This window comes from Cornus florida, unplaced genomic scaffold (genome assembly GCF_030987335.1).
Source record: "Cornus florida cultivar Cherokee Brave unplaced genomic scaffold, ASM3098733v1 CherokeeBrave_3.0.0_Hap2_Chr06, whole genome shotgun sequence".
Taxonomy (NCBI): domain Eukaryota; kingdom Viridiplantae; phylum Streptophyta; class Magnoliopsida; order Cornales; family Cornaceae; genus Cornus; species Cornus florida.
In genome coordinates, this window is record NW_026775576.1 from 97,799,025 (window position 1) to 97,812,851 (window position 13,827).

A 13,827-nucleotide genomic window follows, 5' to 3' on the forward strand; every position below is an offset into this window, starting at 1 on the left:
GGACATATAGTTATATTCACACATACATGAATAGTATTGGGCATGTCATTTGGTTTAGTTGCGCATTGATCAATCATAAAAAGGCATCCTATGGAGCATGTGAATGACAATTTAAATTCTCCAGAAAAGCGTTGAGAATTCCATGCCAATGACAACAAAGCTTACAATCACAAACGTCTGCAAAAACAACCTTCAATTTATTAAACTTTGAGGAGTAACAAACTCTAAGTACACAATTTTGATCAAACGTTTCTGACGTATAATTAATCATTCAACTATCATCACTTTGATAGTTAAATGATTAATTTATCCAAATCGCAGTTGTTTGAACATCAAAATTTACTTTCTCCTCCTAAACAAAGTGGCAATGGGAAAAACCTAAACTCCACAAGAATTTCCGCATAACATGGCATGTCAACAAAAAAGAAACTTTCATTATTACATTGTAATCTAATTCACTTCTGACGTATGTTCGTAGTTCTGTAGGTTAGAACTCATTAGCTCACAATAATACTTCAGTAAAAAATAAAAAACCCTAATTTTGGGCCATTGGATGTCATTCTATTTTGAAAGGTATAATTAATCTAGAATAAGATCATAATGGTATTTTTGTGAATGTATTATAATACTGTATTCATTTGCTAAAGAACTATAAAACACTCTGTTTATAGGAATTCATGTTCAAATATCCTTCAATCCATTGAAGTGTATAAACAATTGATCACAGGTTTATAATTGAAACATTGGCAAATACACAGAACATGCACGCCTGCACACACATATGTATAAATTCAAGCATCATTATATGTGCAACAATACTATAAACTTCATTAATTATTGGATTACAGACATTAAACTGGAGCAGCATTGACATGCCATCTTAATGACAGAAAGACTATAATGTATCAAGCCATTGTCCCTACATTATCACCTTCGTAGCAGTCAGAATGAGCAACAACTGCCCTTCTCTGCACATTTTTGTAAGGGCATCGCCGAGCCAAGAACACATAGAAGCACAAGTTCACTGCAGTAATGCCAGCTAAAAGCCAGTAGAAATTATCCAACCGACTACTATTCAAATCCTTACCAAACCAGCTTCTCCCATGCTTTTCTGTTACGTGATCCACAATTGTTATCAAGAGACTACTAAGGAAGTTTGCAGCCCCCAGCACACTAAGGTAAAACGCTATACCCAAGCTTCTCATTGAATCCGGGACTTGGTCATAGAAGTACTCTTGCAGCCCCACTAGAGCAAATCCATCTCCTACACCAATGATGATAAATTGTGGAGCTAACCAGAACACACTCATTGACATTGAACCCTTCACTGGATCCTCCTTCACAAGAGCTAGTCTCTTTCTTTCAACCAAGGCCGCGACAACCATAGTTGCAACTGAGAAAATCATCCCAATACCAATCCTTTGGAGAATGTTGATGCCTCTTTCATTCTTTGTCATCCTTCTTAGTACAGGTACGAGAATCTTGTCATAAACAGTGACAGAAACTATCATTGCAATGGCAGCCAGAGAGTAGATGGAGGCCGGAGGGATCAGGAAACTGTGAGTGATCTTGCGGTCCAGAGTAGTACCTTGTTTGATGAAGAATGTTGAGGCTTGTGCTACACAAATTCCAAACGGCAATGTTGCTACCCATATGGGAATCATGTTGAGAAGAAGCTTCATTTCCTCAACCCTGGTAACAGTTGCAAGTCTCCATGCATTTTGTTGCTTCTCACCCGAAATTTGATCCTCTTCAAGGACTGCAGCCTTGTCAAGAAATCTAAAACACATGAAGATGCAACACATTAAAACTTTTGAAACTCCAGTCTCTATAACATCATAGTAGGTTTGTCCAAGAACAAAAATCAAAGTGATAGATATACTATAGCGATAAAATGGGAAAATGAGAGTTCACTAGCTTACTTGAGCTTGTCGGTGTGGCATAGAAGCCTTCCCCGAGTCTTCTCTGACTTGGGAACTTCATATAATTCAGCAGGATAGGAAGGATGAGGAAGATTTCTTTTCCTAATGGCTGCTACAAGAACTTGTAGCATTGGGGTTAAGGGACTCCCTGTGGGCATCCTATAGCGATAAAATGGCCTTCCAATTAAGACGATCACTATACTAAAAGCCATTACAGCAGTGAGGATAATGTCTGCAACACCCCAGCTCACATGGTCTTGCACATAAACAATCAGAGTTACACCAAGTAGTAGTCCAGAGCAAAGGCCAAAGTTCCACCAGTTGAAAAATGACATCTTCTTTCTTCTTTCTTCAGAATGATCATCATCGAACTGGTCTGCTCCGAAGCTTTCCAAAGCGGGTTTGTGCCCTCCAGTCCCTATAGAGATGGAGTAGATAGCTAGGAAGAAGACCACTTCATGAATCTTCCTAGTTTCATGACAAAGGCTGGTATCACAAGGCTTCAAGCTTGGGACTAGTCTAGACATGGTCAGGAAGATCAAACCCTGTTTTCCAAAACAATGAAAACACAAATTCACTCATTTATAAATTGACAATCTAACTTGATTAAATTATTCAACAACAATGGTGGTATCAGACTTGTCAAAATACCCCATAATCTACCAGAGAAAATAAAAAGTTGGTAAGAATTACTTATAATAATTGTCTTGAAATTTATATTTTTAAATCATTAATGGAATGCTAGAAAATTGAAATTAAGGTTAATCTTAATTATTATGTTCTCCAAAGTAAAAATTTGAAATTACCAAGAGGTAGACAACGGATGAAGCAAGTACGGTAGAAAAACGGCCCAAGTAAGCATCAGCTAAGAACCCTCCGAGGAGTGGCATCATAGTGGTCACCCCAGACCAGTAGTTGACACTTTTTGCTGCAGTTTTGAGGTCTTGATGGATGACTTTGGTGAGATATATAATTAAACTTGTTGCTAATCCAAAGTAACTCAACCTTTCGCTGAACTCAATTGCTGCAAAAGCATTTCAGAGTCACACGAGGACAGTAAGTGTCCAGAGTAAATAAAATAAAATATTGTGCTAAATATTAGAAACAGTGGAGTAAATCAACAATTTTCAATTTAATTAAGATCCTTTTTGGTTATTATTATTATTATTTTTACCAAATTTTTTGTTAGTCCCCTTCCCCACGCACCAAAGTCGCTTCATAGTATTGTGTGTAAGTGGGATATACATATTGGATTGTGCAAATTTTATTTTTTTATTTTTATTTTTATTTTATTTTTGTGTTTTGTTTTGGCTACATATTGTCAAAAAGTTTAGCAATTTAACCAAAATGTACCCAAAATCTACTTTATTTTATTATTATTATTATTTTTAATTAGGAGGTAAAAAGAAATGATAGGATGATGTTGAGGCATTTGACCATCTCATGTGGACAAACAACCGTGTGCTTTAGACCAAGATAGTAGGATGATCTTGTGTTTTTTGACTTTTGAGGCAATTGACCATCTACTTTTAATTGATAGAGTGTACTATGTCCCGTGGACAAACAACTGTGTACTTTAGAGTATGATAGTGTAGAATGATTGAGGATCTCAGAGTGGAACAAACCATATTGTTGAGTTGGGTGCATTTTCTAAACATTTGTGGCCTCTAATGGTTTTTTATTAATCTGTTCAACTGCAATTATGATATATCACACACAAAATTGTGATATATATACACACACCTTGTCCATATAACCAACAACTTTAGAGTAATGAAAGATGATGTCACACACCCACTTAATAGGCGTGGCCAATGGAATATGGAGATAGAACTAGGAAACAATATGATTGAAGCAAACAAATACCCTGACATGATGGGCATTTTAGTAGGGAGCATTATCACCAGGAACAACAACTAATGAACCATGCAATTGTTTTTGTTCCTGGCCTTGGCTTCATTTAGATGGACCTCTGTTCTGTTCAAGGGGGATTGATGCCTTTTCATTGAAAGAGAGGGATTATGGACAAGGGGATTGTGGATGGGTGGGTGTGTATATATATATATATATATATCCACTCACAAATAATGATTATAGGATTTATAGCGCTAATAATCCAATGGTATATTCCAACAGAGTCGTGTAAAATTGAAAAGACGCTTTCTTTCAATCAACTAGTCACAAGATTGCTTTTTTGTTTTTTGTTTTGGTTCTTGTCTAATGTGAAAAAAAGAAAAAGTAAAACAGGAGAAAATTTTTTTCCACGCAAAAGAATCAAAAAGTAAAAATAGTTTTCTGAAGTTAGAAGATGTTTAATGAATAGTAACACCGCCGCAAAGTTAGTGGAATCAAAAAGTAAAACTAACCTCCACACCTAGTAGATGCGCCCTTTTTTTATTTTTTTTATTTTATTTTTATCAAATATATATATATATATATATATATATATATATATATATTGTTGTTGTTGTAGTATACATAAAACGTCATAAAATAAACTTTAATGGCAAGTGTTATATCTTACACTGACCTTTTGCTCATTAGTTTTTACATTGAAGATGGTTATATCGCAATATCGCAAAACATTGATATACAAAACATATACCATCTTCAATGTAAAAACTAATAAGCAAAGGGTCACAGTGTAAGATATAACACTTACCATTAAAGTTTATTTTATGACGTTTAATGTATACTACAACAACAATAATCAATCTTCTTCTTCTTCTTCTTCTTCTTTTTTTTTTTTTTTTTTTTTTTCTTCTTCTTCTAATTATTTGGAGTCTGCTATATGAATGTTATGTTTTCATTCTTTGTTATTTAAGGTGGCAGCCTCTATGTAATGTACGTGTAATATTTGTTCGTAATCAAAAGTTACCATAAGTTGAAGACAATATATAAATGACATGAACAGAAAGAGCACCATGCAAAGCTTGTATGTGATGCAACATTTCACTCTTTGCTTTATTCATATGCTAAGCAGTTGGTTGAGGAATATTAATTAAGAGAAAAAGGTTAAGCACGAAAACAGCATCCAACAAGTTGACATTTTTATATTGCAAGGGAAAGAAAGAAGCAGGTGTTGGATAAAATTTATTAGTATGCTTTGTTTTGTTGCCTGGAAAGCAAAGGAGAAGTGAGAAAATTTGGAATATCATCAACTTTCTCAACAACCAAACTGAAGATAAAGAAGTGATTATTAATCTTGGACATGCAATGAGTTGAATGATATGTAGATCACAATATAAAAATGCATGAATCCTTACCTATAATAAACAGAGAGGCCTTCCATGCGCCGGTGGAAGCTCGGAGAGGAATGTTTCCTTTATGATCCACAGAAGAATCATAAACCCATTTCTCCTCCTCAACATCTACTGAATCTCCTCTCTTTGTTTGCTCCATCGATTATATGCTCAATAGTTGTCAAGTAGAGGAACAAGTGACAAAGCTCTAAGATAAGCACTGAGGATGGGGATAGAGATGGCAGGTCTGGTTGTACTTCCTTATATAGGGGAGATTTCTTTCTTGGGTCACCAAGTTTGGGAGTCTACAATTCTATTGGAATTGTTGACAAAGGAATGGAGGGAAATTTTCTTGACAATGATAGTGGGAGAGAAATTTGTCATTCCTTCCACTCACAAGTCTCATTGTTGGTCCCTAAAAGGGAATAGCATCCATGCCAATTAGAATTTTTTTACTTTACTTTTTGTTTTTGGTTTTTATTGACTCTGTCCCACAGTAAAAGCACAATCACTCTTTTCACAGATGAAATACATGAATATATAATAGATTCATTGTTTCTGTTTACTTACTGTCCAACATTGAGCACACTTGTGGTTGTGAAAGTGAGGGTGAAGTTGTGGTCCGAATTTTATTTTTCTTTCGGGTTGTGGACCTGAGTTTAGGATTTTCTTGTAACTTAATATACAAGAGGGTGTTTAGGAATTGTAATATGAGAAAAGAGAACATCAAAGTCATTAGAGAGAGAGAAATGGTTTGCCGGCTTAAAACTTGTAATATCCTTTGTTTCTTGTGTGGTGTATTTTTATTTTTTTATTTCTTGATTGTCTACTCATAGCGATCATAAACAGTTGAAGACAATTATTTTTAATTGTTGTTTTAGAAGTCTTTAATCTACAAATTGCCGGAATTTGTCCTAACAGTGATCTTTTAATTCTTATTTGTTGATGTTATACTTATCTACACTAGTTGATACCCTAAAACTAAGTCTTCTGTTCAGATGCGAATCCCAGTTAAAGCATAATATGTTTACGAATCTCTTTGCCACAATGAAAAGATCTAAAAGATACTAATAATGATAACTAAAGTCATTAATCCCTTTACAGCTGCTTTTATCCCCTGTTTTTGCTTTTTTTTTTTTAACTAAAATCTCTCTCCTTTAACTGAATCGGATCCGCTCCGAATAAATATTCGAGTGCGTCCGGCACCGGGTTACTTTGAGCCGCCGTTTGTGATGTGCACGCACTGGCACGTGTTGTGTACAGATAGCTCATATTAGCGGCCCGGTGCACTGGGTGCACCGAATATCTACTCCTATTTAAGGATCCTTACACAACTACATCATAAATTATCTACTCTTGTTTAGGGATTTATAATGCAACACAGTTACATCACAAATTACAATACTAATGCAATAACTTAAAAAAATGTTTTGCAATACATTTATATTGAAGATACATCACTCATGCAATACATTATATCGAGTTATAATGTTATGATATCATTAAATCAGAGAATTTAATACAATAATATCGTTCTTACCTTATCGTTTTAAACTAGTCGCATTTATGATGTCAAATTATTGCATTAGACAGATGACATGCAGATGGCAAAAACGACACACCGTAGGGTTCTGATTTCCATTAACTACCTATCTCGATCCCTCTGCACGGAATTCAACCTATTCCAAAAGCATTTCAAAAGAGGGGAATATATTTAAAACTGAACAACTATTATGGATTTGCTTTATTTTTGTTTAGCATATTGTAGTGGCCTAGTGATATGATCACCACTAATAGGACAAGTAAATCATACTGGCATAGGATAAAATTATGGAGATGGTTAGTGGACCATTTTCCCCCACGTACAATTAAACTAATAACTCTGCATAATCACGTGATTATATATGTTAACAATTGAACATAGAGATAGTGACACTATAACTTCTTGAATCAAAATATAGGCAAACAAGCTCCTAGGTAAAGGATTCAAGCCTCAATCGAGTTATTGTTTTATATATATATATATATATATATATATATATATATATATATGCATATAGGCAATGTGTAGTGTGTAAAATTTAGGGGGTGAATTATTCTTTGGGGTCACAACTGCGGACATAGTTCGAATTTTACTTGATTTGTATAGAAAGGTCACCTTACACGGGTCCCGTGGATTAGTGCCCTGGATTCCCCGATTATCGGAAAAATAAAAATAAAAATTTAGAGGGTGTGAATTATGAGGGCAGCTAATAAAGTTTGTAATGGGGTGAATTCAATGTCAATTTCAAGTATAAATCGTGAAAGTGAAGTTACGTATAGGGTTGGCTGTCTATGATGTGTTCCAGCAGCGAAATAGATCAATCACATATAAGTTGTGCGCTCAAAGTCTATAGGAACTTATTCCATGAAAATGACAACAAACCCTGTAACTTCAATTTCGTTACAGAGACGCGTGCCTGGTGGAGGCAACTTTGAGGAGGAACAAATTCTTCTAAACAAGAAACTATGGATTGAACTTTCCCGCCGAAATTCCTGTGTCATGATCAAGTTTGCAGGTGAAAGTAATATCAACGCGGAAGTAAGTGGTGACTGCACAATCTCCACTCAGAAATGGATAGGTTCAAAAACAAGGCAGGTCAAACACTCAAAGCTAAAAATAATCACTCTAATTGAATTGGAGTTGTATAATAATATTATTATTAATAAAATGATATTTTGCTCTTATGATCTAAAAAATTTGTGGTTAAGCTCTTACTTTTCAACTCTGCAATTAAACAATCAATGGCAATGTAACGGATTACTAATTGGTTGCAATTGTAGGGTTAATTATGGGTTTCAGTGGTTGTGGCTATGAGTTCATAACTTTTTTCATGGTGGTCAGAGCACTCTGTGAGTCTCAGCCATATATCATCATCAACGTTCCAAAATGGGTAAGATGATAGTGGTTATTACCCATTCTTTATATTTTTAATGTTTCCATAGTCAAACTAAATTTTCCTAAGCTATTTGGCAAATTTAGTGGGCAATCATTGTTGTTTTGCAATCGAAGGAATGTGAAAATTTGATGTTGGTGGTAATAACTCAATCTTGTTCAAAGTCATATGTGCTCTTCAATTGCTCTATAGTCTATTATCCTATACTCCTATTGGATTATGATGGTAAACCACTCTGTTCATTGTTGCATGTGTTTTTTATTTTTTGTTTTGTGTTCTTCTTTTTCTTGACAGATCCAATCAATGATATCTGGAAACCATTGCTCAAACAACAGAAGTGACGGATTGGCCAAGGACCAGACCCACCTTAGAGATAAGATTCATGAAGGCAAGAGCTTTGATGAAAAAGCTATTTAGCACATTTTGCTATCGCAGATTGTGGGAGTCCTCAATGTTTCAGCACTATGTTACACAATCCTTCTCAACGGGTGTCGCTTTCACACTCCAAATGCGCTCCCGCTCTCACGCTCTGCTTGCGCTCTGACTTTGTGTGACATAGATTTTGTCGCTCTCGTGCTCCCACTCTCGCTCCCGCCCTGTGTGACTTAGTTCCAACATATTTCATGCATGTTAAATTAGAGAACTTCTGAAAAAGCTATGTTTTCCGGTTCATTAATTGTTTTTTTTTTTTAATTTTTTTAAATTTTTATTCTTTTTGGGAAAATATTCCAACTTATGTAGAAACAGTGAATGTAAGCCTGAAACACATGTTAATGTGATGTCCCTTTTACTTGATTTAGAAGAATATAGTTGGGGTGGTTGAGATTTTGTTCTGTTTTTTACACTTTTGCTCAGTAGTGCAGTGTGTACCATGAAGGTGTTTGATACTATTCAATGTAGCATATTTCCAAGTTCTCGTGGCATAAAATTTTGACTATACAATAAAATCATCAAGAATGAGTCAAAAGATTAATTAGTATTGTTTAGCATATTTCCTTTAGAATAAAAACGCCAGGGTCAAAAGATTTTTTTATTTTATTTTTCAAAAGATTAATTAGTATGGTTGAATTTTCTATTACACGAATAGAAAATTTCATATTATGGTCAAGGACAAAGCCTTCTTTTTTTTACTTTTGATATACGGAGTTCAAACATGTACATGCAATTCATAAATGTTTCCAAAGTTTCCACCACCTTTGATGTCTTTTTACAGTAGGACTTGAACATTCAACTTTTATAAAAAAATATTACTAGGCTATAACATGATTTTACTATTATAATTTTTTTTTTTTTTTCCCTACAAATATAATTTAAAGATGATTGATTTATTTTGTATGTTAATCTATCACGACACTGTTAAATTTGGATGCATCAAGCGTGTTACACTTGCAACACGTTTAAGACGTGCCAGAAAAAATAGGCTGCTTTTAAAAAAAGTAGTGTTGAACCGACCAAGTAAAAAGAATCCAACTGATTCTTCAACTCTGTTCAGGAGCCAAATTCCGTATGAAGTCCATGGACCATGTCGGTAAGCAAAATCTGGGCGGATACTGGTCATATTTATTATTCGGCATGCAGAATCAGCCTACTCTATGTTCCCACCTAAATTTTCTATTTCATTTTGACTATGATTTTAACAATGTTTCGTGCGTCTTGATAAGAGCCGTTTAGAATTGTTCTTGAAAAAATAAAAAAAAACACACACTATTTGTTAACATATTATAATGAGCACTCTTTACAATTAAATTATTTTTTAATATATTTGATAATAATATTTTTTTAAATACTTTTATTATTAATTTTACAATAAAATCTCTTAATAAGATGTTATCATATTTGATAATATTAACTTTATTAATAAATCAACATATTTGTCTTTATAAAAAATAAAAAATAAAAATTTATCTAATGAAAATGAGTTATCTAAAATATTCAACTTTATTCATAATGCAGTTTTGAGAGTTTCATAAACTAAGCTAAATTTGATAACTATTAAAAGCACTTTTAATAATTATCAAACACATCTAAACACAATTTTTTAAAATTAAAGCGTTTTTAAACAGCAGACAGACAATGCTCTAAGATTGAACCACTGTGATCTTAAAATCAAGTTGAGAAAACAAACTCCAAAAATAAAGTTGGGTACATCAAACTTTGCAAAATCCTAGGGTGATGGTATCGTGGAATGCACTATCCCTTGTTTTTCATGTTTCATAGTACAAGTACGTTTAACTTTTGTGTATCTCATAGTACAAGTACGTTTACCCATATAACCATATGAGTGAAATGACAAACAGATATTTCAATTCCCCTATTACAATTATCAATTCCACGTTGACATGCAACACTCGGGAAATTTTTTTACAGAGGAGGCATGCTTCTCAGTTTTGGACAGCTGGGGACTAATCTCTCCCTAACAAATGTTGCTAATAGCCTAATAAATTATGCCTATACAGATTTTGGACTAATCTCTCCCTAACAAATGTTGCTAATAGTAATAATGATGCCAAGGCTTATATATGGAAATGGAGCATTGTGTCCAAAGAGTGTTATGCCTATACAGATTTTGGTTGCTGAGTCAGAATCACTCTTGATCTTGAGGTATCATCAGCAGCTGGTCATTTGGCTGCCTTATGCCACTCACATGATATGCTGATTTATGCTATGCCTTGTATTGGCTTCCTTTACTTATTCACCTTTCACATGAGTTCTGTCTGTCTGTGTCCCTTCTTCAACTATATCATAATGTGCTAATAATGATGCCATGGCTTGGCAATCAACATACACCATTTCCTTTCAACATTCCTTTTACTCCACCTCTGCACTCAATCTTATGATCCCAAAGTCATTCTTCTTTTCTATGATGTTATTTATGACTTCTTTGTCATGCAACTTGATGAGTTGTGGCCTTAATTTTATGACTCGTTGGACCAATTTTCACCTAATTTTTAATTTCTATTGTAACCCGATATGTATTAACGCATTTTATTGTTCACATTGAATTCTAAAAATTTCAAAATAGAGAGAGATAAAGGGTGAGTTGGGGATTAAGGTTTCATAAACTTACTGTTCTTGCAATTTTTGGTCTTACGCCGGTTGATGGACTCTTGCGAGCATGCCATTGTATTTGTATAAAATACTCAAAATTATGAATTAAACACCAGCCTATCCCTTTTCCGTGGCTGACTTCAGGCGAATGTGTGGGAAAGAGAATAGTAAGAACTCCCAGCAAGATTCTTTTTCTGCCTTGTTTGCAAGGATTTTTTTATAAAGGTGTTAAAAGAATAAAAATGCAATTTAAAGTAAATGAACTGGCTGAATTGAAATGGACTAAAAAGTAAACTGGCCGAATTAAAATAGATTGAAAAGTAATTGTAACGACCCTAACTGATGCCAAAATTTTAAAAAAATTCGGCATAATCTCCCCTAAAAATGGACCTTCAACAACCTGTCCCAATACACAAAATACATAAAACATCTAGCATCCCATTCATCCGTTCATTATACCTTAACATAGTTCCTTTCATGGTGGAACATCCACACACCAATTAATCTAAATTATCATAATTACAGTCCCAAAATACAAGATTAATATTTAAAGTCCCTGTCTTACAACGTTACATAATACAATTGCATGGAAACATATACCATAATTCCACTAGTTTCATTTACATCAAACAAAAGATAAGTTCGTTCTTAAGTTACAAGGCCGTGAATACTAACTTAGTTACATTTCCACAACTACGAATATACATAGAACGGTCAAAATACAAAATAGCAAACAACCTTCTAACAACTTTCAAACTTGAGGTGGATTGTCGTCCACCAGTTCATTTCCAAGACCTGAAAAAAATAATATAAATAGTAAGGTGAGCATAAAACTCAGCAGGTGACATTTAAGACACACATCTTGTGTCCTTGTGAATCCAAACAAAGCATAGGCCAATGGGAAATGGGAATCATACAATGTCGGGAAATAATACAGCATAACGATTCAATATCAAGTATATCCAATGCAATGGTATGAGATGCAATGCATGCTAGTGTCGCTCCCCATTTTCATAATCCAAAACATCATTTCCAAACTGTTAATACAGCCCGCCCTTTGGTAGCCCCGCCGCGACACGAGAGGAGGATTGGCTAGTGTCCCTGACCCTTGGTAACCCCGCGGCGTCATTATGGGGCCCAGCTAGCTCAACCACGCTAGGGCGACTCCCTAGTCCCCTCTAGGCTATATTAACCTCCGGCCCGTTGGTAACCTCGCAGCGACCGGGTTTCGCATAAAACCATTTCATCAAAAACACTTCCCTGAAATTCCCCATATTTATTTCAAGAACAATTTCTCCCATTTCATGCAAACCCAATGGTATGTGCATGTATATATGTTCCATACATTCAATGTCATGGAATTTAAAATTCTACACCATAAAATTAAACATTTAACATGTTCAACATCTCCCAAGTAATTATTAACACATTGAGATATAACAAAATACATTTAAGCATGCTTTATACATAAAACAACTCACATTCAAATACATTAATTTCTCTAGACAACATTTAAAATAATCATTGATACAATTAATTTCTAATTAAGCATGCTTGGCACAACAAATGATTATAATTCACAATGGAACAAGAAGGTAGTGGATTAAGGTGTCCCTACCTTAAAAGTGAGCCAAAACCCTTAAAATGGGTCTCTAAATTCGAGCTCCCAAAGAGGATCAAAAGCTGGAATTTCTGGTATGGATGCGTAGAGCTCGTCGTGGGCTTCGTTTTGCCTCAAACGGCACCTTAATCCGATAAGAGATGAGAGAAAAATTAAGCCTTGAAGCTTGAAACCATAAAAAGAAAAAAAAGCCCAGAGAGCTTCTGGAATGAGAGAGAGACTAATACGCAGAGAAGAAGAAATAAGTCATTATATTGGCTTATAAATCATGTGGGCCCCACAGGTGAATAACATTTTATTTAACTTTAACATATATATATATATATATATATATATATATATATATATATATATATATATATATATATATAAAGTTAAAGACATTACAGTAATGTTTGCAATAGAATGGAAAAGGCCGAATTAAAGTGACATAAATCTGATAAAAAATTTGTCATTTGAATCCGTTTGCATAAAATAATTACTAAATTATAAATAGCATAATTAAGCATTGCTAAAAAAATGATAAGTTACTGGAATTCATATTCTTCCAATAAAATTTACCATTTGGACAAAATATTTGAAGATAAGATGACGTTGTCATTTGATGAATTTTGGATTTTTGTGGTTGGTGCTGGACGAATTAAAATAGGATTATAACTTTCTTATTTATAGAATTCTTTCTTAACTTATTTTCTTAATTTTTTGCTAGAAAATCTCTTCTTCTCCTTGATTTTTTTCTTTTTGTAATTCAAACTATGTCAAAACCCAGTGCTCTTCTTCTTCCTTTCTCGTCTTACTTTAGTAGAAAATCCTTGCTGAAAAACCCACCTTGATATAGTCAAATACAAGTTGCCAAAACGTTGTTGAAACAGTCATGGGTCTACCCTTTTTTTGGAATTCCTTCTCCAATTGAATCCCTATTTCATAGGGATTTCATTTTAGCTAAATCCCCTAGTGTTTCTTTCCTAGTCAAACAACCTATTTAAATTAAATCAAATATCAATTACCATATTTCAGCGGCAACCTTATTTGATAAGGTGGCTGAACTCCTAAATTTT

At 34.1% G+C, this 13,827-nt stretch overlaps 1 protein-coding gene and 1 long non-coding RNA gene across 2 annotated transcripts; both read right to left on the bottom strand.

Annotated features, from left to right (window-relative positions):
* Positions 1-801: 801 nt before the first annotated feature.
* LOC132313202 (protein NRT1/ PTR FAMILY 5.6-like) lies at positions 802-5,488 on the bottom strand. Its single transcript, XM_059811885.1, has 4 exons — positions 5,189-5,488; positions 2,729-2,946; positions 1,923-2,467; positions 802-1,779 (listed from the first exon to the last, which is right to left on the bottom strand). Exons 1-4 carry the CDS (start codon positions 5,322-5,324, stop codon positions 906-908), a joined length of 1,773 nt encoding a protein of 590 aa, XP_059667868.1. The 5' UTR covers positions 5,325-5,488; the 3' UTR covers positions 802-905.
* Positions 5,489-11,667: 6,179 nt separating this feature from the next.
* LOC132315057 (uncharacterized) lies at positions 11,668-12,985 on the bottom strand. Its single transcript, XR_009483568.1, has 2 exons — positions 12,767-12,985; positions 11,668-11,943 (listed from the first exon to the last, which is right to left on the bottom strand). It is a non-coding gene; the product is annotated as an uncharacterized LOC132315057 (long non-coding RNA).
* Between the last annotated feature and the right edge of the window lie 842 nt (positions 12,986-13,827).